This window comes from Embiotoca jacksoni, unplaced genomic scaffold, assembly GCF_022577435.1.
Source record: "Embiotoca jacksoni isolate LCO1_2020_lvr unplaced genomic scaffold, fEmbJac1.0.p SCAF_9, whole genome shotgun sequence".
Classification (NCBI taxonomy): Eukaryota; Metazoa; Chordata; class Actinopteri; family Embiotocidae; genus Embiotoca; species Embiotoca jacksoni.
Window position 1 is genome coordinate 5,515,283 of NW_027185447.1, and position 25,821 is coordinate 5,541,103.

The 25,821-nt window shown below is 39.0% G+C and overlaps 1 protein-coding gene across 2 annotated transcripts in view; it reads right to left on the reverse strand.

The window, feature by feature from the left end:
- Positions 1–19,654: 19,654 nt before the first annotated feature.
- Positions 19,655–25,821, reverse strand: part of sema3bl (sema domain, immunoglobulin domain (Ig), short basic domain, secreted, (semaphorin) 3bl) — a 68,409-nt gene continuing 62,242 nt past the window's right edge. For both annotated transcript variants that reach the window (XM_069140219.1, XM_069140218.1), the window contains exon 16: positions 19,655–24,562. In XM_069140219.1, the coding sequence (XP_068996320.1) occupies positions 24,050–24,562 (513 nt within the window). In that variant the 3' untranslated portion in view covers positions 19,655–24,049. The remainder of the gene's footprint in view (positions 24,563–25,821) is intronic.

The window sequence follows — 25,821 nt, forward strand, 5'->3', positions numbered from 1 at the left end:
TGATAACTCTCTGATTACAACTGAAGCCACTGACCAAAGTTATACTGACTGTGGAGACCATCATCTGCTCAGGTAAGCACAGGGCAAAAAAAATAAAAATAATAATAACAATAATTTTTCAGTTATGGCCTCAATACAACAAAGTATACCTTCAGGCACACACATATATGTCCACAAAATATATTAACTGTTAATGGTTTTATCTTGTGTGCTGCTTAAGCTAAATGCTTGACACCTCGTGATATACAGTACAATTTGTTTTGTGTCTTTACATGTCCAGGGTTTAAATCAGTCTTCTATGCAAGTCTTTGTGAATGTTTTAACATGTGTTTTGTATATGTTGTGTACAATATAATCAAATAAATTATTTGACATGCTAATGCTGGGAAACGCAGCCCAATGAAAAGGGGAAGCACCTTTGTTCCCCTGTAATATTGATTTAATCTCCTGGAGACTGTTCTTCAGTCATGCAAAGAAAATTATCAAACGTTTGGTTTGGACAACAGTTCCAGTTGTTTATTTGACATGGTGTAAGCACAACAGAGGAACAAAAGAAACTTCAAATGTCTTCTTGTCTCCTGGAGTCATAAAAGGTGAGACTGTTGTACATTGTAGTATGAATGTAAGTCACAGGGCAAAACTGTTTCAACAAACAAAGAAAATGAATTCAAAGTCCTGCATGCAACGGAAAATGACACCTACAGTACAGCTATGTTTTTTGTTTTTTTTAATTCTCTGTGCTCCCCCCCCCCCCCCCCCCGCCCACTCCCCACCCCCAACCACTCCCCTTGTTCCATCTGTTTATCAGTCTCCATCTTTGACATTAAGACCTACATTCTTCATACTAATATCATGGTGACTTGCCTGTCACAACATACAACAGTGTACACACACACACACACACACACACACACACACACACACACACACATATGCAAAGATAAATAAGTGAGAACAATCGCATTCCTTTACACATGAAAAACATTCACATATGTTTAAGTATTAACTGTTGCTTACACACACGAATGCAGCATGCGGTCACCAGTCGTAAACACATGGGGAAATTAAATTGGGTCCGCATTACTCAAACTGGCAACCCATTAGTGCCCCAGTGTTTGCAATGGCCTTCAGTATTCTGTATGTGTGTTAAAATGGCTCTGCACTGGTCCATGGGGTCCTAATTGAGGGCTCATTTCCGTATAGTGATTTTTCTGGATACCACTTGCCATTCTGTGCCTGTTTGTGTGTTCTTGGATTCCTAGCTATGTGAGGACTGAGTTTTAGACCTTTAGAGTGAGGACATTGTTGAAAAATGTTGTCACATCTTACTTCTCCCAAGGAACGTTTAATGGTTAAGACTTAGATTAAGCTGAGGAAGGATGGAGACAGTTGTTGCCTTCAAATGGGGCTGCGTTCACCAAGTTCAGCTCCTCTTGTGGTATTCACGACCACGGGCCACGGAATTTTAGAAAGCTCCAAGGACGCAGGTTCTGACATGTTTGCAAATGTTTTCAGAAATGGAGGAGGTCACAGAAGTTCTTTTTTTTAATGTTTCAAGTCAATGTTTTACCATTTTAGTCATATTGAGTTTATCTTCATAGTTTAACAATACCTCTGAGGAAATTGTGGACGTTCCCAACAGCCTTCTCTTTTGTTTGTCATTATCCATTTGTATTTTCTGCATTGTGCTGCCTGATAGCTTCCTAAAGTGTTAGCCTTTGTGGCTTCCAGACGCTGTCCGTGCTGCCGTTGCCTAACAACTTTTTTCTTACCACTTAAGCACTTGAACGCAAAGCAAACTGTACCCACAACTTCCCATGTCGAGTTCCAGTTAAAGGCAGCATCATTACACATACATGCATGCACATGTCTGTCCTCCTGGAAAAATGTTGTAATCAGTACAGTTTTGCACCTCAACATGCTAAAAATGCCTTTGAGTGTGAGTAGTTTAGCAACTGTACAGTAGTGTGCACTAAGGCATTACAATAGTGAGGGCCTATACAAGTGCACAAACCTGTCGATAGATAGATAGATAGATAGATAGATAGATAGATAGATAGATAGATAGATAGATAGATAGATAGATAGATAGATAGATAGATAGATAGATAGATAGATAGATAGACACACACACAAGCTATGTCTACGTGTTGTACCTGTTTCTCTTTGTGTCCTTATCCAGGTACATCTGTACCTTAGTTAAGCAAAAATATTTCCGTATATAGTATAGTTCAGTGTAAGTATGTAAGTATGCAAGTTGGCATACAGTGGCCTCTATGAAACATGATATCACTGAGACCCCAACACACACACACACACACACACACACACACACACACACACACACACACACACACGCTAATGCCCTCTACATAGACAAGCATGTTTACATTGAATTTGTCGCACCAGTAAATGAGAACAGAGAAAGCTTTTTAAAGTCCTTCCCATGCCATGCAATACCATGTTAAACATAGACATATATGGAACCAGTCAAATCCTGTGCTTCACTGAGCTCATACACTGCAGAATTTAAAAACCTAATTCAATTGATGTAATTGTAAATGACCCCAGACCATATCTGGAACATCATATACTTCATACAGCCTTATGACAGCAAAGACATTTTACTCCAGTGTTGGGAAATATCCAACAAAACATTCAGTATTTAGCATGGTTTAAACATCGGGTACCCACACTGTAAGAACTAGGTTTTCCCTGTAAGATAAATTTAAAGAAATGTCTCAACTTTTGGCTCCTATTTATTGTATGTTCTAGAAGAAGTCCATAACAATTATAATGTTAGGTCAGACTTTATTGAATTAACTTAAAAGGATTAAGTGTCTTCCCTTCTTCTTTTGTGTGTAACTTTATTACATATCTGTTTTTGTGACTTCATCTTGCGATGTCCCGTCTCGCTATTTATTACTGTGACTGAGGTTTGATAAAAATACAATGTTATGGCAAAGATAAAATCATTTTATCTTCAGAGATAAAAGGCTTCTCTTCGACAACGTTTAGATTCAAATACTGCCTCTTCAACTGCCTAATGGAGCGGTCGGCCAAAAACACATGCCGAGATCAGCCGACAGCTTGAAGTTTTCCTGGTACTTCAAGCTAAACACAAAAGTTAAGCAAGAGGTTTTTGCTTTTGTATAGAACTTGGTCACCATATCAGTTACAATGGTATACGTTTCATATATCTGCAACAAAGCATTGAAATGGACCACAAAGCCCAAGTCTAATCTACACATATTAGATATTCATGAAACATTTTATACTCTGAGCATTCCTCAAGAAAAACAATGTGTGAGCAAAGGTCGGACATTTTTGAAGAGGCAGATATGCTACTTTTTATGACAATAAAATCTCTCCAGTTAAAGTTCTGAAAAATCAATATTATTTTTTTTTAATTATTGTGTCAGAGCATCAGAGTAGTGCAAAACCTGGAGACTGGAGAAAAATGATGGTTTGTTATCAAACAGAGGATCTTATTGATTTTCAGCAAGCATACATGACCCACTAATTTAATAGCATGTATCATTTAAATTAAGATTTTAAGCTTCAGAGAGGTATCTCCTTCATGAATAAGCACCATTTGTTCTCTACATGCAGGATGGTTTATGTTGGCTTTTTTAAATGAGAAACAGAAATGTGTGTCCCAGCTTTGCTGTTTTGCATAGTGAAGCAGTTTGAATGACCCTTAGCATACAAAACTGCTACCATGGTACTGGCTCTATTGCTATGAAAGTACTATTAAATGAGCTGCAGCGTATAAACCAGTAGAGAGTAAATGAACAGATAATATTCCTCCATTTAGGAGCGATAAAGTCACATTCAACCTACCACTACCTGAACCAAACGTCTATATAAACTACTTTACTAGTTGTTTCATTAACTTAAATTAATTCAAACATCACTGTTTGGACATTTTTGTGCTACAATGCAACCTCAACCTACAAGAAACACGATGGCCAATCAAAACAAGACTGTTTCTGTTGCCCACAAAACAGAGCGCAGCATCAAGACGTAAACAGAGCAGGGGCCTTTGTAAGTAAGTATTTCAAGTTACGTCCATTGATCAAAATCAGCACCTGAGTTAAACATGTATTTGTGACCACTTGTGTATTTGGGATTTGATCCCATATTTGAACACATACCTCAAACTTGAGCAGAGAGCCACATAAAATGTTGTGCTCCACCCTTGTACGAATATATTAATAAGTATATGGGGTATAAATAAAAAAAACTTCATTTTATTGTTGTTATTGGTTTTATTCTTGAGGATTACATAATGTAACAATGCCTGTTCTTTGTGAAAATGTTGGTTAAATAACCTTTTAATTTGTAATACTGTTAACTTTCTTTAAGTAATTATATTTGAGTAATTACAGTTTAACAATGGAAATACATAAACTAATAGGTTCAGCATGTCAAGGTGAATCTACATACTCAACACAACAACTAAATATTACCATTATATATAATAAAGTTGTCTGCCATGTTGGTGGCGCTAATTTTTTTTTCAAACATTATAACAGCAATTTGATCTTTTGAGATTACTCAACCCGAACACTACAAAATAGCTTACAATTGTCTGTATGAAATAAAGCCAGCCCTATATTGCCCAACTTTCTCACACATGCACAACGAGGCAGTAAAACAGACTGGCAGGTCTCAAGATTAATGAGCCTAATTAAGAGCAATTACCCTGGTGATTAGCCTTAGCAAGTTGACACATGCCTGTTGACACAAAAGAGACGGGGCTCCCACTAACTAACAGTTACTCATTTAAACACACAGACACACAGTCACAGACACACAGACACACAGTCACAGACACACAGACACACACAGATAGACACACACACAGACGCTGGATTTGCAGTGATGGAAGTGTACCACCTTGACAACCCAAACACAGAGCAAATTTTTCCCTCACATATGGCTTAATTGTGGTAAAGAAATAAACTCAAAAAAAGCTTCTTAAGTTTTGTTTGACTTCAAGTGGTAACAGTCAGCCAACAATACGGGATATTTTAATTTATTCAGACATAAACATACCTTAAAAGATCTCCAGTTACCACCAGCCAAAACACTGCATCACAGTTTTAACAGCACTGTACTACAAAAACACAAAGTCTAATGAATTGTCTCCTCAGTGGAGCTTGAATACAAGACTGCTATTGGGCTGTGTTAAAAGTTATATGGATGAATAATGTCCATGTCCTGCCAAAGTGAAATGTCTCCTGAGCAAAATCAGGTTATTTAACCATGTATGCAGTGAAGGGGCTGCTGTGTCCCTAAGTCACACCTCATTCAATCACCTCTTTGCACCGAGAAACTGGGGTTAAAAGAGGAGTTCATACCTCAAACTTGAAATGATAAAAGAGGTGGTCCATAGGCGCTTGCCAAATCGACATACGACAGTTCCAAAATCAACTGCCCTGCCGCTATGGTTATGAAAACTTTAGGCTATTAAACCTACTTGGTTTGCAGGAGGTTAGGTCATAGCAATGGCTAACAGAAACCAATGTTGTTCTATTACACCCGGTAGATACACTGGGAAATAAGACAAATATTTCCAGCAATCATCAAATTCTGTAGGTATTGTTCTCTGGGGTGCAGAAATGTAAGGTTTCCTCTCAATCCATCTGATAGTAAACATAGGGGGATCGTACAGTAAAGTCAGTCTGAGGGGAATAGTAAACTCAGTTGTAGGGCCCCATCATGACCAGTAATACAGTAAGCATAAAAAAAAAAATGATGAAAGCAGGAGGCAATTAAGACATTGTTTCAAAAGATGGCTTGATGAAACGCATACACAGTACATGATGGATACACAAACAGCTCAGCATGAACCGGAAACCAGGTACAAGCAAAAACATCACAGCCAGAGAACAGTCTTCTGTAGCCGAACTTCAACAATGTCCATACTAATATGTGGTATGTGTAAGACTATGACACAATCTCAAAATGCAATTTTTATTCTGGATAAACGTTAGATTATATTCAGTAAAACAAAGTGTTACGCGAGTGAACGCGAATAGCATATATTATATATAATGAGAGACATACACACACACACACACACACACGCACGCACGCACGCACACACACACACACACACACACACACACACACACGCACACGCACACGCACACACACACGCACACACACACACACACGCACACGCACACATGCACACGCACACGCACACACACTTGTTGACACTGCTCTCTACTCGCACTTGCCGTTACCATGACTTCCTGTTGGTCAAGGTGTGAGGAAGGAAGTAGCTCAGTGACCACTGCATCTCATTCAGGACACTTCCTGTGACAAACTCACACATACGCACATATAAAATCAATCCACCCTGAGTACACACAGTATGTACAGGTTGAACCCACAGCAGAACTAATTCACTTTACTGAAGAGTAAAATTAACTTTTCTACACAGCAGCTGTGTGTTAACTGTGTGACTGCAGAGAGAGGAGGTGAGAAAAAGAGGTGGAACAAGCTTGATTGAATCACAATGCGTGTGATTGAAACTGTAATGGAATTACAATACTTACTGTAATACTTTTTACACTAATATATTGTAGTAAATCGAGTTTTTTTTCCATGTTCATTGATGTCATGCAGTCTTTGTATTAATGCTTTGCCAACATGTTTTTGATCAAAACGTCATACCAGTAAAGTTTCACTGTGTCGTATGGGACGGGGAGGGAGCGGAATCAACATTTTTACAACATCAGCTGTATCGCAGAGTGTTTGAAATGGTTTGGTCTCAGGTGGGCAGTTCCAGAGGTCCCTGCTCTGTTACCAAGTACAGCTGTGGCAGCCATCACGCACACAAACGACCACTCACGGCTGGTCATTTCCTCTCTAACATAATCAGTGCAATATGGAAAAGGACCAAAACTAACCTCAGCGCTAAACAGTAAAAGAACAGGAAGCAAACAATAAGCGTGCGTCAAGGCAAACAACCAGTGGTATGTGAGGTATTAACCAAAGTTCCCAGCAATATTCAAACAACATTTGGCATGTATGTGTGTTCCCATTCAATTTCCTTCCACCTTAAAATAACTAGGTGTTCATCCTGCTCTCAGTTGTTTATTCCGCTCTGGGTAAAGAAATACCACATCTTTACTTCCCGTTCTATCAGTTTCTAATACCTGAAGCATGACTCCATGAAAACACATGTTCATCTCAGCGTTGCAGCAAACATCTGCTTGCAGGTCAAACAGTGTTCATGTATTTGTTGAAAAGGATTTCATTAATGCCAGGAAATGAAAAGGCTCAAACATCATCAGCTGCGTCTCTTGATGACAGGCCATACCCCGAATGCAGCAATGATTACAAAAAAACAGCTAATGGATCCTCTGTCCTGAGGACAGTGACGTCAGTGTTGAAGTATTGCTGTATGAATGATGTTCTGGATCAGACACGTGGGGAGGGTAAATACACTCAGTCTGCATTCTGGACTAAAAAACATCTGTGTTGGTTTTGTCTAAATGTGAGCCTCAATATGGCCACTGTGAGTGACTTTGCAAGAAAAAGTAAAAGACAGAAAGTTAATATCAAGTTTAAAAAGTTAGTGATCATTTGAATAATCGTGAACTTGAACAGCACCTTCAAGAACATCTGGTAGCCTCAGAACAGGAGTCGGCCAGAAAGCCGCTCCACTTCAGATGCAGCCAATCTGCTACCTCATCCAAACAGTGCAAAGCCAGACCGCGCTGTCTCTATTATTTTCCTGACAATGACCAGTCGTTTGAGCAGCAGGTAAGTTGGGGGTGATGATACAGTGAAAGTTACTGTACCTCCACTGTGCCTCCTTCCAGCTCTAAGCCTTCAGACCAATCAACTCAAACATGAGTCAGGTCCACTGTTGCACCCACAACACTGCAGACACTAACAGGTCACAAGCAAAACAGTCAGGCGAAGCCCCCAAAGTAAGTAACACGTCTACCGCCATGTTTACTTTGAAAACAGATGCAATGGCAGCAACTGCTCCCCCTCTAAAAACATCTCGCGTCAATAGAACCAAGTCCAACTCAAAAGCCACATCATCCAATTAGAAATTGCATAATTGCTTCACTACAATTGACCCTGTACTCAAGAACAACTCAATACTTTTCCAATGATATCAGTGATTATATCATTAAAAAATGATAATAATTTTTGTTCCCAAACTTCATGGGCTACCATAAAAGACCTGGCCTCGTTTCAACTAGTTTCCAGTAAAGAGGTCTGTTGTGGGTTTCCCATTACCAGATGAAAGAAAACGAAACAAAAATGATTTGGAAAAAAAACTGAACTCCCTTTTCTGGATTTCTAACCAACTTCACCATTAATGTAAACCAGCAGAAAACTGCAGGTCGGATCACAGTGAACAATCTCAGTTCATCATCAGGACAGTAAAATCATCCAGAGGCTATTTCATTTAATCATTGGAAATTCCAAAAGAGTATGTACAAAGTGACTAAAAGACCACACTGTCTCTATATTATGACTACTTCTTGGATCTTGCGCAAAAACCAGAATTTTGTGATTTATTCATCACTGGAACTGTTCCAACTTTCTGGATACAAAGTTCTGTAAAACAGTAAACCTTTGAGTAATCAAGATCTATTCAGTCAAAAATTCAGGTTTTCTCAACAGCAATCAATCTATTTTCAATAATGAGAACGTTTTTGATGGAATAATGTTGCTGTGGAAATTAAAGAGCCAATAAATGCTTCTTATTCGTATTAGTTGAGGACAGACAAATCTTATGACACGAGGGAACTGAGATTAATATATTTTCATAGCAGAGTATGTTTTTCCATTTACTGTACTGTCACTTGGGATTAAGTTAACAATTCGACTAAACTACATCAATCATTGTTTGATGAAATTAGATTGAATTTGGTAGTTTTAATGTTACATAGGAAATGTTTTAGGTGAGCCTGGAACAAAACTTGATTTTTGTGGACTTTAAAGCTACAAATCAAATGTTGTAGTCATATAGTTGATGGAACCAACTTGAAACTTAATTCATCTTCTCACATTTAAATGAACACGTGAAAAAAACTTTCAGAGTGCTGCTCATTTACACAGTAAAGTCAAGTCTTCATGGATTTGAACATTTTCCCCACCACTTTAAATGTGCATCGTTTCAAGCTGTAGTGGGAATTCTTCTGTGGTTTTAAAGTTAAGGAAGCATGGAAGACCGAGTACGTTCAGACCTTCAACAAGATGGAGAGTGAGGTTTATGTGGTTTTGTGGAACATCAAGGACGACCAGTGAGTGAAAAATGACGGTGGTTTGAATGCTGAAAGATAAATATTATATAGTGCTGCTGAAAGTGGGTCGTAATGTTAAGTTGAGCACGTACTGTGCGTCCTGTGAGATTGTGGTGCAACGACACTGAGTAATGAGTCGTATTATTAAGAGGCCTTAACAACCCAAGTTCAGACTCCTAACAGGTTCTGACACGCACAGATATTCTTCTTCATTTCTTTTTCCCAGAGGATGATTGGAACTGAACATATAAGATTAATGCCTTTCTTTCCCCACGAGGCCTCGCTCTACCTCCTGTCTTTAATTTATTGCCCCAGCTTCCTCTTTCTGTCCCTTCATCACTTTCCCTCCACATTTTAGCATCCCGTGAGCGGCCTCACTCCTCCTGTCTTTCTGACCTCTTCTTTTAATTACTTCTCCTTCCTTATTTACCTGCATCACCCCTACACACACTTTATCACTCTTAATGCTCCGTCACCTGACTTCTTCTTTTGCTTGCTTCATAATCACAAAAGTCTCAATAAATGAAAATTCAGGTCGTATGAAGCTGCCTGCACAGGCAAACCAAATTCTATGAGTACATGCATGCTGTTAGTCAGCATAATAATGGACCTAAATCATATTAGTGGTATTTGTACTGCTAGAGTTAACAACATTGAGGCCACATAACGATTTTTGCACATAAAGCCAAGTTTTTGCTGATGAATAAATTGTTAGTCATTCACTGATTCTATTTCTTAAACCAAACTCACAATTTCAGATGGTTTGCACAGTAAAAGCGTTGAGATAAGTCTGTTGAAGTCTATTTGGAAAACCTGTCCAATTTTCAGAAAATTGTATCCAGCTGCTAAATAGCTGGTTTAAATTGTATCATTAAAAATCTTGCGATATCTCATCAAAATGAAAAAGAAAAATTATTAGGAGTGTTTTTATTCCATCTGAAGGAGATTTAACAGCCAGAGTTTAAAAAACACCCCATCTTAATCCTTAAAACAAATTTGAGACAAGAGGAGTCGAAATTAGGGATATCATGGAAAGCCACTTGTTAACCCCCCAATTCACCATAAAGTCAGAAATGATTGAGAATGAAGAGTGAAAATAATGTTATCTACTCCAGCCAACAAGTACATGTGGATTTTAGACTTTAGATTTTCTAAAGTGCTGCTGACTTTAAGTCCTCTGGGAGCCTGATTCAGCTGTTGACCGAGGATATTTTCTTTTTGAGGAACGTTCTACAGAATCTGGAATGTTCTTCTCAAGTGAAATATCACTTCAACATCTTTCCGTCCCAGATGGCCCCGTCTCTGTAGATTAATCTTCATCAGTCAAAATGGAGTCTCTACATCTATAGCCGCCTCCCTGTGGATCGCTTAAGCATGCCTTTCCTTTACGCACGCACTCTCACACACACACACACACACACACACACACACACACACACACACACCTGCAGCTCTTCATTATTTACTACTTTAATTTGGCTGGTAGTGATTAAGTTCTAAAACTAAAAAGATCCTCTGATCTCTTCCCAATCTTTGTGTATGTGCAACATACACAAAAATATGCCAAATTGCAAATATACCTTTTCTAGCAAGAGTTGTACACAGATTGCTATGTTTAATGTAAGTACACAGTAAAGTTGTGATGTTTTTCTTAAATCTAGAAAATGTAAATATATGTGAAATATGGATCTCCAAAGACAAAACTGGTGGCCTCAGTTACAGTAAAGACTCCGTGCAGTCATACATGTCAAAAACTCTGAGGCAGCAAAGACCCAAATGATCCCAAATATTATATGTAGATACTAATACAGCTATTGGTAATTTTCATTTGTATAAACTGATTAATCTGGTGCCTTTTCTTGTAGGCCTGTAAAAAAGCTTGTCTAAACAGATCATCACGATCAAGGCAAACAGAAAATTAAAAATAAATTTGTCCAAATGCCTCAAAGCAGACTTTTAGTTTTCTCTGAAACAGTTTGATCTACCAGGATAAATCTGGCTGAGAGAACAATAACATTTGATGCAACATCAAATGTTCAACCTGCTACATACCAGTCCACAAAAACATTTTTAGGATGTTTGATTTTAGACATGAAAAAGCCTCAAGCAGAACACTCTTTATTCTTGCAGTAGATATAGGTTTCATTTCTGCAGTCTCGGCCTGATCAATTAGATCCATTCAAAGTGTATTAATACTTGCAATGTGGTAATACATTAGAGGTTTAAAAAAAATCTTTGAACTGAATTTCACAAAGTTAGGGAACAGGCATTTTTAACAAAACTGCTATGTAACATTCGTTGAGAAAAACCCAATTCGACTATCATTAAAGTGAACTATGGCATCTTAATTTCACAGCCACACACGGAGCCTGGTCATAACGTGTTCTTCTTCTTTTGTTACTTAATGGTGGTTGGCAAACAGCTTTTAGGTGCATTGCTGCCACCTTCTGGTAGGAGTAACACATTACTATCAGGCTCTGGTAACAACAAGGGATAACATACAAGGCAAGAGGATAGTTTCATAAACCAAATCTTTTTGTGATTTAATATCCATTCTAAAATGCAAAAACAATCCTTATTTAGGATCTTGAAATACTTTCTGAAGTGGCTGCTTCAATCACAGCAGAGCAAACCAAATGGAACATTAATTAATATGGAAATGTTGCACATTTTGACAAGAATAAACAAGAAACAACAGCAAACAAGAAAAAAGGGAACTGAATCTTTGGTTTAAGGACACATTTTTCTACCAACTTTTAAACAAAAACTGACATTAAAAGTACCAAAAGATACATATAATTTTATGGATGCAAATATTCTGAGCAGAAGTGACAGCGGACAAATGCCGCAAGCCAAAACTAAAATGTAATTGTGTGGAGTTTAACTAATTAAACACATGTAGTGAAAACTATAACAGTATAGGGCAGGGCAGGATCTGCAGTCAGTCCGTGTGAGTCAGTCCAGCACACAGACATAAAAAGAAAATCTCCTGCCTCCAATCAGAATCAATGAGCTCAACAGACTGCTCCAGTGGGTACGATCAGAAACAGAACAAAAAAAAGAAAAGCAGAACAAGAGGAAACTTGTTTGCAGTCCAACAGATATAAGTCGACCGACAGAGGCCAACATGCTGAGGAAACCTGCCTGTGAGCAATAATGTTAGTGTGAGGTGCTGTAATCAGCCCAAATCAGAGGTTATAAAGTTGCTTTATCCCACAGCTTTGAAAGTAAAGTGCATTTGAACACTGCAACACAAGACTGTGGCTTCATGCATCTCATAGCCAGGACAGGAACACAGCATGGTTTTGGTCTTCACAAGGGAAACAGTGGAGGCGAAAAACAAGAAGGGTGAATGACTGCCGAGATAATACACAGTTTTTCTAGACATGCTGGAGCGTAAAACAACAATCGTGTTCTTCCCTTTCTCACTTTTACCACTTTCAAAAGATGTTTATAGGCCTGGGAACAGCCAGCTTTCAGCAGCAATGTTTACAGTGGATATTAAACATAATTATGTCTTACTTAACAACTGCTGCTGTCAAGTATATTTCTATAAGCTACTTTTCATTCTTTTTTTTAATTGAGCTTTGCACTAAACAACTTACAATTTAGACCGGAAGAGAACTGAGCATTACCACTAAAAGTGTTTTTATAAGATGAAGCTTGCCTTTTTGAATCACATCTAAAATCGAGGCAAAGCTGATATACAGTTGTATTTCTGAAAAACACTCAACTCAGCTTCCATCCATGCAATTGACAAATGATGCAATCCGAGTAGATGAAGTCGTCAGTGTTTGTTAGTATTCTGGATTCAGTCCGGAAACAAACCAAGCTGCATGCTCATGTTAATCAAAAAGTCCTAACTGAAGACATGCGTGTCTTTTCTCTCCATTCTGAGGATTTTATTAATGCCCAAAAGAGACTAAGAAATATATATCCTGGCAGGGAAACTCACAATTGTACAGGACTTTCTCCTTCGAAACCAAACTGGTTTCTAGTCAGCCTCTGAAAGAGCTGCAGAGTTAATGACCTCTGGTGGACCTTGAACTGTAGTCTGTAGTGCTGGGCTTAAATAAAATTATTCAGATTCTATAGCCGGTTTACAGTTAATAATAAAGTTTGTAATGAGAAAACACAAGAAAAAGCAAATAAAGCAACTTAACTCTTGTGTGGTTCATAAAATCAATTAGCAGCAATTGTGTGCACATAAGTATTTTGTTTTTGTTTGTCTGTGGTTGTACAAGTGCATTATGTATAAAAAAAAAATCTACGGGGCTAAAGATCGTGTCGTAGCTCTATATCAAACCTGCCAGCTGCAGACTGTGCTAGTTGTGGTCCATTTCATGCCCCACAAATCCAAAACATGTGTCTACGCAGATGGTACCAACAATAAGGCTGTGACAGTACGAAGCTTTTCTTTCTGCAATTAAAAAGCAACTTATTCTGTTTGGTGATTTACAACAAGTGCCCCCATTATGGAGAAACACAATGCATTCTTTAGCACTCGCAAGTCTGAACTACATATTAAAGGATTAAAAATAAGTCACTGTAGCGTACAATAACATTCTTGACAAATGGGATTTACTTGATAATACTACACTTTAGACTCTTCAGATTCTGTCTCTGTGTGCATGTCCATCTCAGTCATCTCACAGGCAGTCACTGAAATAGCAAAACATCTGGGACATTTGGTGGAAACGGGACTTCAGAAACAGCACACCGATTATTATAATAAATCGAACATTACTAAAGTAGCTTAGATTAAATGATGGTCTCCTACGGCTTCGAAAATGAACATCAAGATAACCATACACAGGTTTTACACTGCTCCAAAAGCCCAGACACACCAGCATTAAAAAAAAAACCCGCCACAATCAGTGGATTAGTTTCCAAAGAAAATCCAGGCAAAATTTAAAAAATTTAAAAAGTTTGAGTATGGCGGACGTTTTTGTAATTCATTAATCAGTGTTGTATCATCTGATTATATTTAACCATCTGCTGTGGTTTTGCAAAAAGTTCTGAAATTCAGCTGAAGGTAATGAGGATGCAACTATCTGAGTTAGACAAGTCACGCGGATGTCTTTCAAATACGTACACTCATTCGTAAGTTTCTCTTTGTGCAACTTTTGCTTCACTATTTTGGGGGGATTCCCAATTGAGTTACGTGACTCAGACAACTGAAACTTTCATGTTTGCTTCACTTGAAGTTGAGCAAATTTCCCACAGAATGAGAACAGTGTATTTTTTTCCCCCTTCTCATACGGTGGAACTGTGATGAGAAAGAAACTATTTATAACGGTATGAACATGACAATTACAGTATATATAAAATTTGAGGGAAAAAATGTATGCGTGTCAAGACTATGGGAACAACAGCATGTGTTCAGAGTGTGTCTGATGCCAAAGCGTATGGCTGATCAGTGCAGCATTAATAATAACAATACATCTTTTCATAAGTTTGCATGTTTCAAAATTCAAACTGAAACTCCTAAATTAAGAGAATATAGCCTACAAGATCTACAGTTCACAACTCTGCCTCACCCCAACACAGCTCTGAGTATAACATTTCACACAGTTATACCACAGACAGGAGCTGAACACAAGCAGCAGGCATTAAATACAGGTGTGCACGTGCACATTTTAGCCTCAGACTCTGACATCATAAACTCAAGCTGTTAATTATCCCATCTGGTCAAATCAATCAACGGTACTCACATCGACAGACCTACAGTTCGGCCAGGATCCCAAATTGGTAGGTGGTATGTCACTTTGTGAAAAGTGGTACATACCGTTTCCTAGTGGTATGGCACTTTGACTTTTGGTATGCCCAGCCTTCTCTAAGGTGTCATGTACTGATTTCTGGTGGTGTACCAACTCCTTCAGGGGTATGTACCTATCTCTGGAGGCATGCTGCACCTTTGCCACCGATACCAAGTGGGATGATCAAATACTCAATTTACTTAAACAAAATAACCAAGGTGGGCCTAAACCTCCCTTGTCAGAGTACACGCACAGTTAAAATGGCTCAAGCTAAAAGCAGTTTTCTCCATTAAATCAACAGCTCGACACTGACATGAAACAGCAGGAAGCAGGGCCGCAGGGCCACAGTGCTATCGAGATCAAGCAAAACCCAGTAGATGAGCAGTGGTCAGGCGCTGTAGACAAAGTAGTGCAGGATAAGCGAAGCCTGGTAAGCAAAGCAGCAGGTTCTTCAGAGTCAGGCGGGTTCGCTGCAGCCACTTTCTGGCAAAGTTCCGCGGCGATCCCGCCAGAAGTCCCCTGTGATAATAATTACCACCAAAGTATATAAAACTAACACAATAAAATCACATACAGATCAGGAAATGTGTGTCTGCTCCAGAAGGGGAGAGGAGGGCATGTAAACAAAACGCAGTTACGAAACGTAACACAATAACATAATAAAACCAGGAGTAATCGAGACCCACTGACAGCGATCCGCGGGTGAGTTATCAGGATGAGGGGAGGCCAAGGGAAAGCCAAAGCAAGCATGACTGCCAGAGAAACAACACGGTTGCACTCGTACACACCTGCAACAGCGTCGGAAGTCAGGCGGACCGGAAGCGGGACATGCGTTTGACGTCAGGGGAGAGCCGAGGGAATCCCCACCGGCATTAAATGATGCCGCCAACAGTGATTGGCTGGCGATAGCCTCTGATTAAGGGATAAAACAAATAAAATAAACTTACCAATAAACATCTTCTGCAAGCATGGTTCTGTTGTTGTTTTGTGTGAAGGTAGTGATGGTTTGGTCAGTGTCCAGGTGTTTTCTCTCCAGCCAACAGTGCCGGTTACTGTTTCCAGAGTCCCCGCTGATCTTCAAGTTGTTCATCAGGACACTTTGTGGTGGATTTTCTTCAACACCTAACTCACCTGGTCCCTTCACACCACTCATAGTATTTCAAATCAAACATGAGAGTCTTCGGAGTCTGATACAATGGAGGTTTATTGAAAATCAAGGGTCTCAAAAAACCTGAGTGATCTCTTGAGAGCAAGCAGCTACTCTTCCTCAAATAGTTTCTTCAGCCGCTGTGGCTCCTGGTTTGTGACTCCTACTTCATGGGACCTATTAACATGACCTGTATGAGCCCCGATAAGTCCACAGCCACTCTCGTTTCCAGATTTTTTTTTTATCGAGTTTTCAAACATTTATGGAGCAAACCACGATCCTCTACGATACAGCCACTCCTCACAGGAAGTGGAAGTTATATCAAAAGTTCAATGCGGCTGCGCCCATTGGCTGAATCAGGTCACCTGTGTTAGCTGGACTTTTTTCTTTTTTTTTAAATAATAGGTTTGTTTGGTTAATTTATTCATTCTTTTTTAAAATTAAGAATTACAGTTTTCACATAATTAGAAATAAATAATAAATCAAGGAAAGATTCTTCAGGGTGTAATGGCTATCCTAAGGGTAGGTAGCCTATTTCACTCTGAAGCCCCTCCCTGGCACGCCTATGTATATCCCACTGCTGAACTCGGTTGCCTTAGAATTTAACTAGAAAATAAATTGAGGAAAATCTGACTGCTGGTTTAAGGTAAAAGACGATGATGCAATACATTTCAAACAGCCTTAAATTATTGAAATTCACTTGTCAGAACAGTGCCTCAGTCAGGAGTAATGAGAGGGATATTTTTACCAACCAACCAGAAAGTTTGGGAACAGGGTTGATGGCAAGAGGGACCTTCCTCTCAATGAGGCAACACAAGTTCACATTTGACTGAGGGTATCAGTGTGAATAGCTATACCTGGAGAGCCAGATAGTCTGAAGTTGTGAGAGAGACATGGTGTGTGTGATAAAACTATACAAGCCTACGTAGAATTGCCCAAAAAGTATAACTTGCAGCCCTCAGATATGTATGGGGCAGCACTAGTTGAACATGAACAAGTGTACATAATCCCACAGATGCCCACAGAGTGGAGAAGCCCCATAACTTTAACCTCCACCACCTGAATCCTCTTGCTGCGCAACTGAGAGAAATCACACTCTTCATTAAAGCAACCCTGATCCAAACACTTTTCACTTGGCTTTATGACTTGTTGTATGAGTTGATGAAATGTGCCCACAGGGTTCAAATTTCAGAAAACACCATTGAACCTCATGAAGCTCATTATGTTTCACTTTCCTTTGGTTTGTCTTTGTTCACTGTTTGTTTTTGTTGATTTCTGTACATCAGTAGCTTCAATAATTTGTAAAACGTACTTCTTTCTTAGGCCACTTAAAATTCCTTTTCCACATTGTAGAATGACGTCAGAATTGGCATCCTGAAGTCTCGTACAGGGCTGTGTGGACATTAGTTTGCTTATGGGTCTGTGCGCATGCAGATCTCATGTGCGTCAGACGCATGTGCAAACATTCATCCTTCATTTGCGTGTTTTGTGGCTGCAGTAATTGACGGGGTGTGAAGTCGTTTAGTGGGTTCGGTTGCAGGTTTGATTTTTATGAGATGGTCTGTTAGCTGAAGCGACAAGCAGCCATTGTTACCCCACATTTCCACAGATGTTATAGCCCAATTACTCTCCAATCACATGCATGACCAGACCCAGGAACTGGGCAACATAATGGGCCAACACTATGGTCTGTAAATCTCCAATCACCTGCACACAAGTGTTCCATATATGATGAAGACTTTTGAGAGTACACACACACACACACACACACACACACACACACACACACACACACACACACACACACACACAGAATGCAAATACCACCAGAATGTTTGCCCTGATGAATGGATAAATGTTTATTATATCTATAGCACAGTGTAGGGACCTCCACTGCCCGCATGTACTCTCTAACAACAAGGTTAAGTTACCCTAAACTTGGCCTACCTTGAGGGGTGTAGTACGTAGCAAGATTTGCGGGTTAGCGAGGTATGTTGAGACTAAAGCCAGGGTTGTCAGTGTCACAAAGTTGGCTCTCTTTTAAACTGGCTAGATCACCATGGTAACTTATGCTGCAAACTTAACCTTATCGGAGATATCAGATCAAAATGTAAGAAAGTACCACTTACTGACCAATCAATTCTCTCTGAAAAATCCGCAGAGTGAAACAGTGACACAGTCCTCTGCGTGGGGCAGAGACCGACAAACCTCTGTGTCTGTCCCTGTTGATTTTTATATGAGGTATAGATTCATTTCAGTTTTTTTTTTTTTACTGATATCATCAGTAACACAGACTGATTGACACACTAAAGCATTGCACTTATATTTATAAGATCTGTTTTTGTGATAACGTGGCGGGGGGATGCTGAGCTATTTGAAATGAATTCATGTAACCTACTGCTTTAAAAAAATATATATATATATATATATTTATTTCTAATTTGCTCCTCAGTCCGTTCGACACCTCCAGGGCTGCAGGTGAAACAATAACACAAAAACGTTCATACACATCATGTGAATATATCTTATAAGGAATTAATTCGATGAAATATGCACACGTAATTAGTCAGATCTTCATGTGCACTTTGTGGTAAGGTGATTTTATACGCCTTTCAATTTCGGCTACACATTCACACAGGCGACGATTTTTTTTTTGCACATCTTTCCATCATTTAGCAGTGGCAGCTGTGCTGCTTTCAGTGGAGATTATGAGTTAACTTCACTATATTTATCTAAGATTATAGTTTGCTCCTCATTTGTTAAAATATGTGGCTCTGCTGTCAGTACACTTTTCCGTGTTTGTGATTGGTCAGATGCTGCAAACACCACCTCTTTTATGTGAACGCCCTCAGAGCCTTAAGCAAAAAGCCTGAGTTAACAGAGAAAGCTGATAACCACCATCGTAGTACCGATTATCTCTGACTGTGAGTTTCCGCTTTGTTGAGCCAGCTAAGACAAAGAAAACCAGGGTATGTTGAACTTGCTCGTAGTACACCCCTCTGAACAGTGACGTAAAGATAATCCTAACAATAAAATTGCTCTTAAAACCAAACCTTTTTAGCTTTTAAATCAAGAACAACTTGGCCTCCGCATGTACATAAAGACACACACACAAAATGTGTTGAAATAAAAGCAGTAAATGAAAGCAGACATGGGAAATAGAGCTAGTGCCTTCTACCCTGACATTTAGTGCCAAATAGCCTCATTGCAGGTGTGCAGTCTGCATGTTGTTGATTCAGTATTAAATGGAGCGTGTCTTGGCTTTAGTGCAGTAAACGCCACAGTTTATAAAAGTGGCTTGTTTCAGGGCACTACTGTCTGTCCATGTTTATGTCACCGGCGCCATTAGTCTTTAGCCCTGCCAAAAAAATAAATCTAAGATACTATCATTTCCCTGCAAACTGTAAATACAAGTCTTGAAATGAGCCAGTCAGGGAATCACCTTTATGTTAAAAAAAAAAAAAAAAAAAAAAAAAAAAAAAGGTCAACTTTTAATTGTGTTAAATAGCATACAAGTTCATAGCATGCACGGTACAAAGACACTTAAATAAAACATAAATACACATTTAAATTAGGCTCTTTCTATCAGAGACCCCACGACTAGCACACATCTGTACAACATAATGATGGGACACTTCACCAAGTTTGTGTTTGATTCAAGGATCCTTACAATTAGCCTCGACTTTATATTCAGTGTTATCTGTAGTTCGGTAAGAACTATTTTCTGCAGAAAAAGCATGCTGGTTGAATGTTTCAGGTTCAAAATGATTATGTGCTAGTTGGACTGCTTACAAGTTAATAGATACTATGGATAATTTTTTTTTTTAATGTTTTCTTGAGTATTTCTTATCTTTAATATTCTTCTCCTGACTGAATGAGCTGTCTACTTATAGCAGTGAAGCAGCGGAGGTCAGGGCATGTGTAGGCATCTATGAATAAGCTCATCACCAATCAGGAGGAGCAGCTAATCAGTGAAATCCCCTGTTGTAGTTCAGCTGGAGTGAAATGCATCACAATAATGATGATCTGCATTTGAATCCTTGTCAAATGACAAATCTATCAGGTGGTCTTATATACACACCGTAAAATAATACATTTGGACATTAAGGCAAAAAAATCCTGTGATTCCAAACAGTGTTTTAGATACAAGTTAAAAGGTAAAGAGAAACTGCACTGAACACAACTAGCTACAGAAAGTGGGTATCACAAGATAAAGTAAAAACTATAAAATGTCACATGCAATACCACAACACACTTTGTGCAACTGTACAGAAACTGAAATACAATGGATGAATGTACATTGTTTGTGAACATGCACAAGTAACTGACAATTAGCCAGCCATGGCACATTTTTGTCTATAACTTCTTAATCCTCATCTGTTTAAGTTCACTTACAGTTAAGTGTCAGTAAGTGTTAAAACACTTTCCAGCAAATTTCGCTTATATTTTGGCGATTCTGTCTCATGACAGTTGTTGTAAAAATTGTAGCGAAAAAAATGTCCCCTCGGGGATTAATAAAGTAACTACCTAACCTAACCTAAAAGGGAAACCTGTGTGTACAGATACTTTGACACATTATTTTTACAATCATTGTTACAAAAGTTACACCTAAAAGTTTTTATTTTTATTTTCTGATGACAATAAATCCCAACTTAGAGAGGAAGTTGAACTTAGAATATATGATACCACCACAACAAAGGAAATACTTTTATCTTCATAGAGCAGAGCTGTTTCCACAAAATTATGACAACAATAAAATATAAAATTGTTGAAGAGAAAAGAAAACTTTTAGGTAGGGTTATTTTATAGATTTGAACTTTGTTACTCTGCCTCCTGTCCCCCCATTATTTCCTTTCAGTTCAGCGACACATCAGAAACAATATTTTCAGAGAAAACATTTTAAGTTAAGTCTAATAGCCAATCTCATAATCCCCACACTAAAAAAAAATAAACTTTGATAGAGTAAAACGTGTTAATTGTGCAGGGGTAAAAATATGACACCTTTTAAAAACATTCATTATATAGTGATGAGTTGTGGGAAAATCCTTTCAATAGGGATTGGGGTGTTTAGTAATTACAAATACAGCCACCATCAGATGCTTGTAGTACCTTTTTTTTTTTTTTTTAAGAAAAAAACCTCTTCCTTCTTTCCTCTGCCCATCTTCACTCCTCACTTTTCATTTCTCATCTGACCATTCACACGCCATGAAGGTCACAAAGTTCGTTGGTGTTAATGTTGTTTCCCAACTAAATTCTAAACAATGAGAGGGCTCCCAAGGAAAATACACTCTCTTTACATGAGGCGTTAAATGCTCCGAGAGCGAAACTGGACATTCTCAGTGCTTCAGCAGCAGGATACACGTGAAGAGTTGATTTTTAGGTGTATTTTATATAGCCATTATTTGTGCAGTTTTCCACTGTATCTCATGGAATCGGAGGGAAAAGCGACAGCATGATTTACTTTTAGCAAATCTCCAAAAAGAATATGTGTGTATTGGAGTGAATGATGTCTGTCAGTTTCAAAGTCCACAGTGGGATGAAGTCAGTGTGAAGGATTTGGCCGACAAATTAAAATATGAGGCCACGGATGATTTCTTATGTCCTCGCGACAGTAAATAATTATTTTAATCAACAGTCGCTTTAAACCACGACCTGTTTCCTGTCCTCAATCCCTATTCTGAACCACACGGTTCTTGTTGTAACAAAGGCAGTAAAGGTCCTAAAGAAGTTATTTTAACTCAAACAAATTTTTCTCTCCACCAAACCAACTTAATTTTGTGCCAAAACCAGATTAAAACTTGGTCATAGCAGAGTCAGACAAGAAAACTGATTTATTTTACAGATTTTAATGGATTTGTAAGGTAGACAAATATCCTGCTGGTAAGAGTTTCATTCTAGAGGGCATGGACAAAATGTATTTGTTTGGTTAATTTGGAGGATGTGTTTATTTTTTCCACATCTGACCCCAATGTACAAGAGTTACATTTCACCTCATTTAAGGGTGGTGTTTTCTGTCTTAATGTTTCCTCTGCTGAGAGATACAATCCTGTATTTCCTCTATTTCTCTTCCATCAGTTCATCCCTTTATTCTCTTTTCTGCCTGTTAATTTGGAAGAAAACCTTTTTTTGGATTCACCAACCATAACAGTAATATTTTAACAACCAATAACAATGTGGATTATTCTGCCTTCAAACCACAAACCATTTTAGAGCTTGTATTTACAAAGCAGAAAGCACAAGAGGAGCCAGCCATTACACTTGACCCCTTCTATTGTTCTCTCTGTCATCAGTGGAGAGCTTCAGCACACAGAGGAACTGTGGGAAAAAGAGTTTAGTGGATGATTAAAGTGTGAGGTCGCTACGGTGAGGTCAGGTTATGTAATATATCGGCCCAACGGCTGTTTTTTGATCAGTAGGTGGAATAAAACAAAAGCACTTTGAGGATGTGTCTTTGGGCTCCGGTATATTATGAAGGGCCATTTTTATAGTTCACTAACAACTTGAATAATGACTATTTTTTGGCTTTTTTCTGTAACCTTTGGGTGCATCATTCCTAGAGGTGTTACTGTATGTAACCAAATGCATGAAAATAAGCTTTGTGAAATTCCTTTAAAGGTTGGTGAGTGGGGATTTTGACCTCAAGCTGGGGTTTAAAGGAAAATTCAAATCTCAGGAGTAAAAAACACCAATGCTTCTTTAATCTGTTGAATCATCAACACTCGTCTGATGGTAGCTTCTGTTTTGATCTGGTTGAGCTTATGCATTCAGTGTGATGAGTGAGTGAGATTTCCTTTTGTGTAAGAGTGTGTGCGTCCATGTGTAATGGCAAGATTAGATACAGTAAGTTACTAAACCAGTGTGTTTCACTAGTTCCTCTCACAAATATACTGCAAAGTCTGTTATAAACTGAAGTCACACACAAGTATTTCATAACAAATCCAAGGCAGAGCAAGGTCGCAGACATGGACCATAAAAGGCAACGTGAGAAGGAAATTAATCCAGTGATCGCACTGTGTGAAATGCATCCAAAAAAGAAATGGAAAATGTGTGTATGTCTGTGTGTCAGCAAATGTGTCACAGCTGTATTTGAAAAAGATAATCAAGAATTTGATAAGAGACAACGTCAACCATCCAGTAAAGAGTCAATGAGGCTGAAAAGCAAACATTATACGGAGTCTGCTGTCAGGAAAAGTCGGCCCACAGGCATGATTATGTTTTATAAGTCCGAGGTTCGGGAAGCTTGGAAGATTTTCTCAGTGAAGAATGACTTGATGAAATGAAAGCAAAGTCTGTGATTTCAGAAAGAGTTGGAGGACGATAGTGTGAGAGCTGGAGGAGTCCCTGGTTGTCAAGATTTAAAAAGCATCCTCAGAGTGTGTTTGAAAGATTGTCTCTCCTCTACTCTTCATCGAAGTCAACATCATCACTGTCTTTGCACACCAGTATCTGTCTTTATAGGGCGACAGTGAGAACCACGACCTATTCATACACCATTTTAAAAACACTAACTTCATAATAACCGAAAATCACCCACACAATGTTGCACTTGCTGCTGTAACATGAAGCGAGACAGCATGCAGGAGTTTTTCAGTTTAAGTTGAGTCTTCCTCCCTCACATCTGACAAATATTCAGAGTACTTTCCAGATTGTTTTATACACTAATTTCATCAAATTGTTGTTTCGTCAAATGTTTAAAAGTCAAAACAGACACTGATCTACAATATTTCTACAAATAGAAAGTTTCAACTACTAGCCTGGTCCTTTACGCTGTCTCACTGGTCATATCCTGAACCATCACCTCAGTCTCTTTTTCCACTTTTATCCTTCTTTTTTCCCCCTTCTTGTCTTTCTGTTCGCTACTCCTCCCATGCTCGTAGATCCCGCGGCGTCCGGTTGCGTTCCCCGGAGCTCTTGCTGCGAGCCTTCCTGGCGCTCTCCTGCGCCTGGCGGTATTTCTCCAGCATGCCCTTGTGTTTCCTCCTCAGCTTGTCATTGCACCACATCCTCTCGCAGTACTCCTCCACGTGCGGCAGGTTGGACGGCCCAATGAGCTGCATGATGTCCTTGAACCACATACGTGACTGACCGATCTGGCTCGACGAGCCGCCCCTGCTGTACGCGCTGCAGGGCATCCAGGCCCTGTAGCTCCCTGTCGACCGGTCTTTGAACGAGTCAGAGAGGCCGGCATTGTCACGTGCCATGAGCTCGTCCACGGTTTCCCCCTGGAGGACTTCGAGTGTGAGGCGGGCCAGGGTCTGCGTGAAGCCGTGCTCTCGAGAGCGACAGATGTACACGCCTTCATCCTGTCGGAAGAGACGCCGAAACAGGAGACCCTGCTCTGTCGACATCACACGGTCGTCCAGCTTCACCTGAACGTGGCAGAGGGAGAATATGTGTTTACATGAAGTTATTTTTGTATAATTTTTATGTAAACACAAAAGTTTTGAGAGCATATTGCACTGCAATTGAAAATCAAGGTTATGAGTAAAAACATAAGGAGCAACATTAAAATGTTCTTTAACCCTTACAGTTTTTGTTTGTTTCAGTCATTTAGTAAATCACAAAAAGTTTTGATTGCGATTCAAATTTTGAGTAAGAACCTTTTGCGTGCAAGTTGAGTTGGAGGTAATGGGCGAGATCTACGCTGATGGATGAGAGAAGAGTTTCCATCGTGGTGCTGACTTAGATCTATAAGCATGGCTATACACACAATTTCCTGTGAGGACTGTGTGTTGATCTACAAGGAGGTTAGTTGACATTATAATGCCCTTTTTTACAGAAAGGCTTTTAAATGTAGCAGCACAAATCTCACTTTATGGTGGTTTCTATTAAAAGTTTGTGCTGGTGGAATATGAGTGGTATTCCATGTGAAAAACTGAAAACTGCGAGTCAAAGTATTCAACCATCACCAGTCACATTGCGGCAATGCAATACAATGGGGGGAAAAAAAAGCCAAGTCAAAACCTATAAGCAAAGTATGTTATTGTTAAGATTCAAACAATTTGGGAATGCCACAAAAGGATGCATGTACAGTTTGAAACATCCTTTGGTCGAATTCCATACACACAGAGGTTAAATAGATTAATAAGAACATGTGGAAAAAGGAATTTCATTATACAAACATGTACTATATGTATAATTTCTACGAGATTATCATCTTTATCTTTTAAACTATTGCAATGACATTTGTGCTTATAAAACCATGTTGCTTTCTGTCTGTCTGTTCAACAGTAGCCCTAATGGAGCAGAAATATCCACTTCTGATTGTAACTCAACTTGAATTTGTGAGTGTTCCTCGCGACTTAATACCACAAGATCATTCTTTTAAACTCTGCCGTGGCTGGAGAAGAAAAACATTGAAGATTGCCCAACAAAGTGTAAACAAAGAACAAAGAAATTTGAAAAATTTGGAAAAAGAGCATGTGATCACTTCACGGCATGAGAAAAGAAAAAAAGGGAGAACGGGGGCTGTTTTTATTGTTTTCTCAGCTTGAACTGCAACATCAAGAATGTACCATGAAATCCAGTCACTGGTTTTATTCTTCTTCTCCCTTTTTCGATTCTCTCATTCTCTGTTTCTTTACAACCTCCACCCAAAGTCTCTCTGCTGCCTCTATTCATGTACACA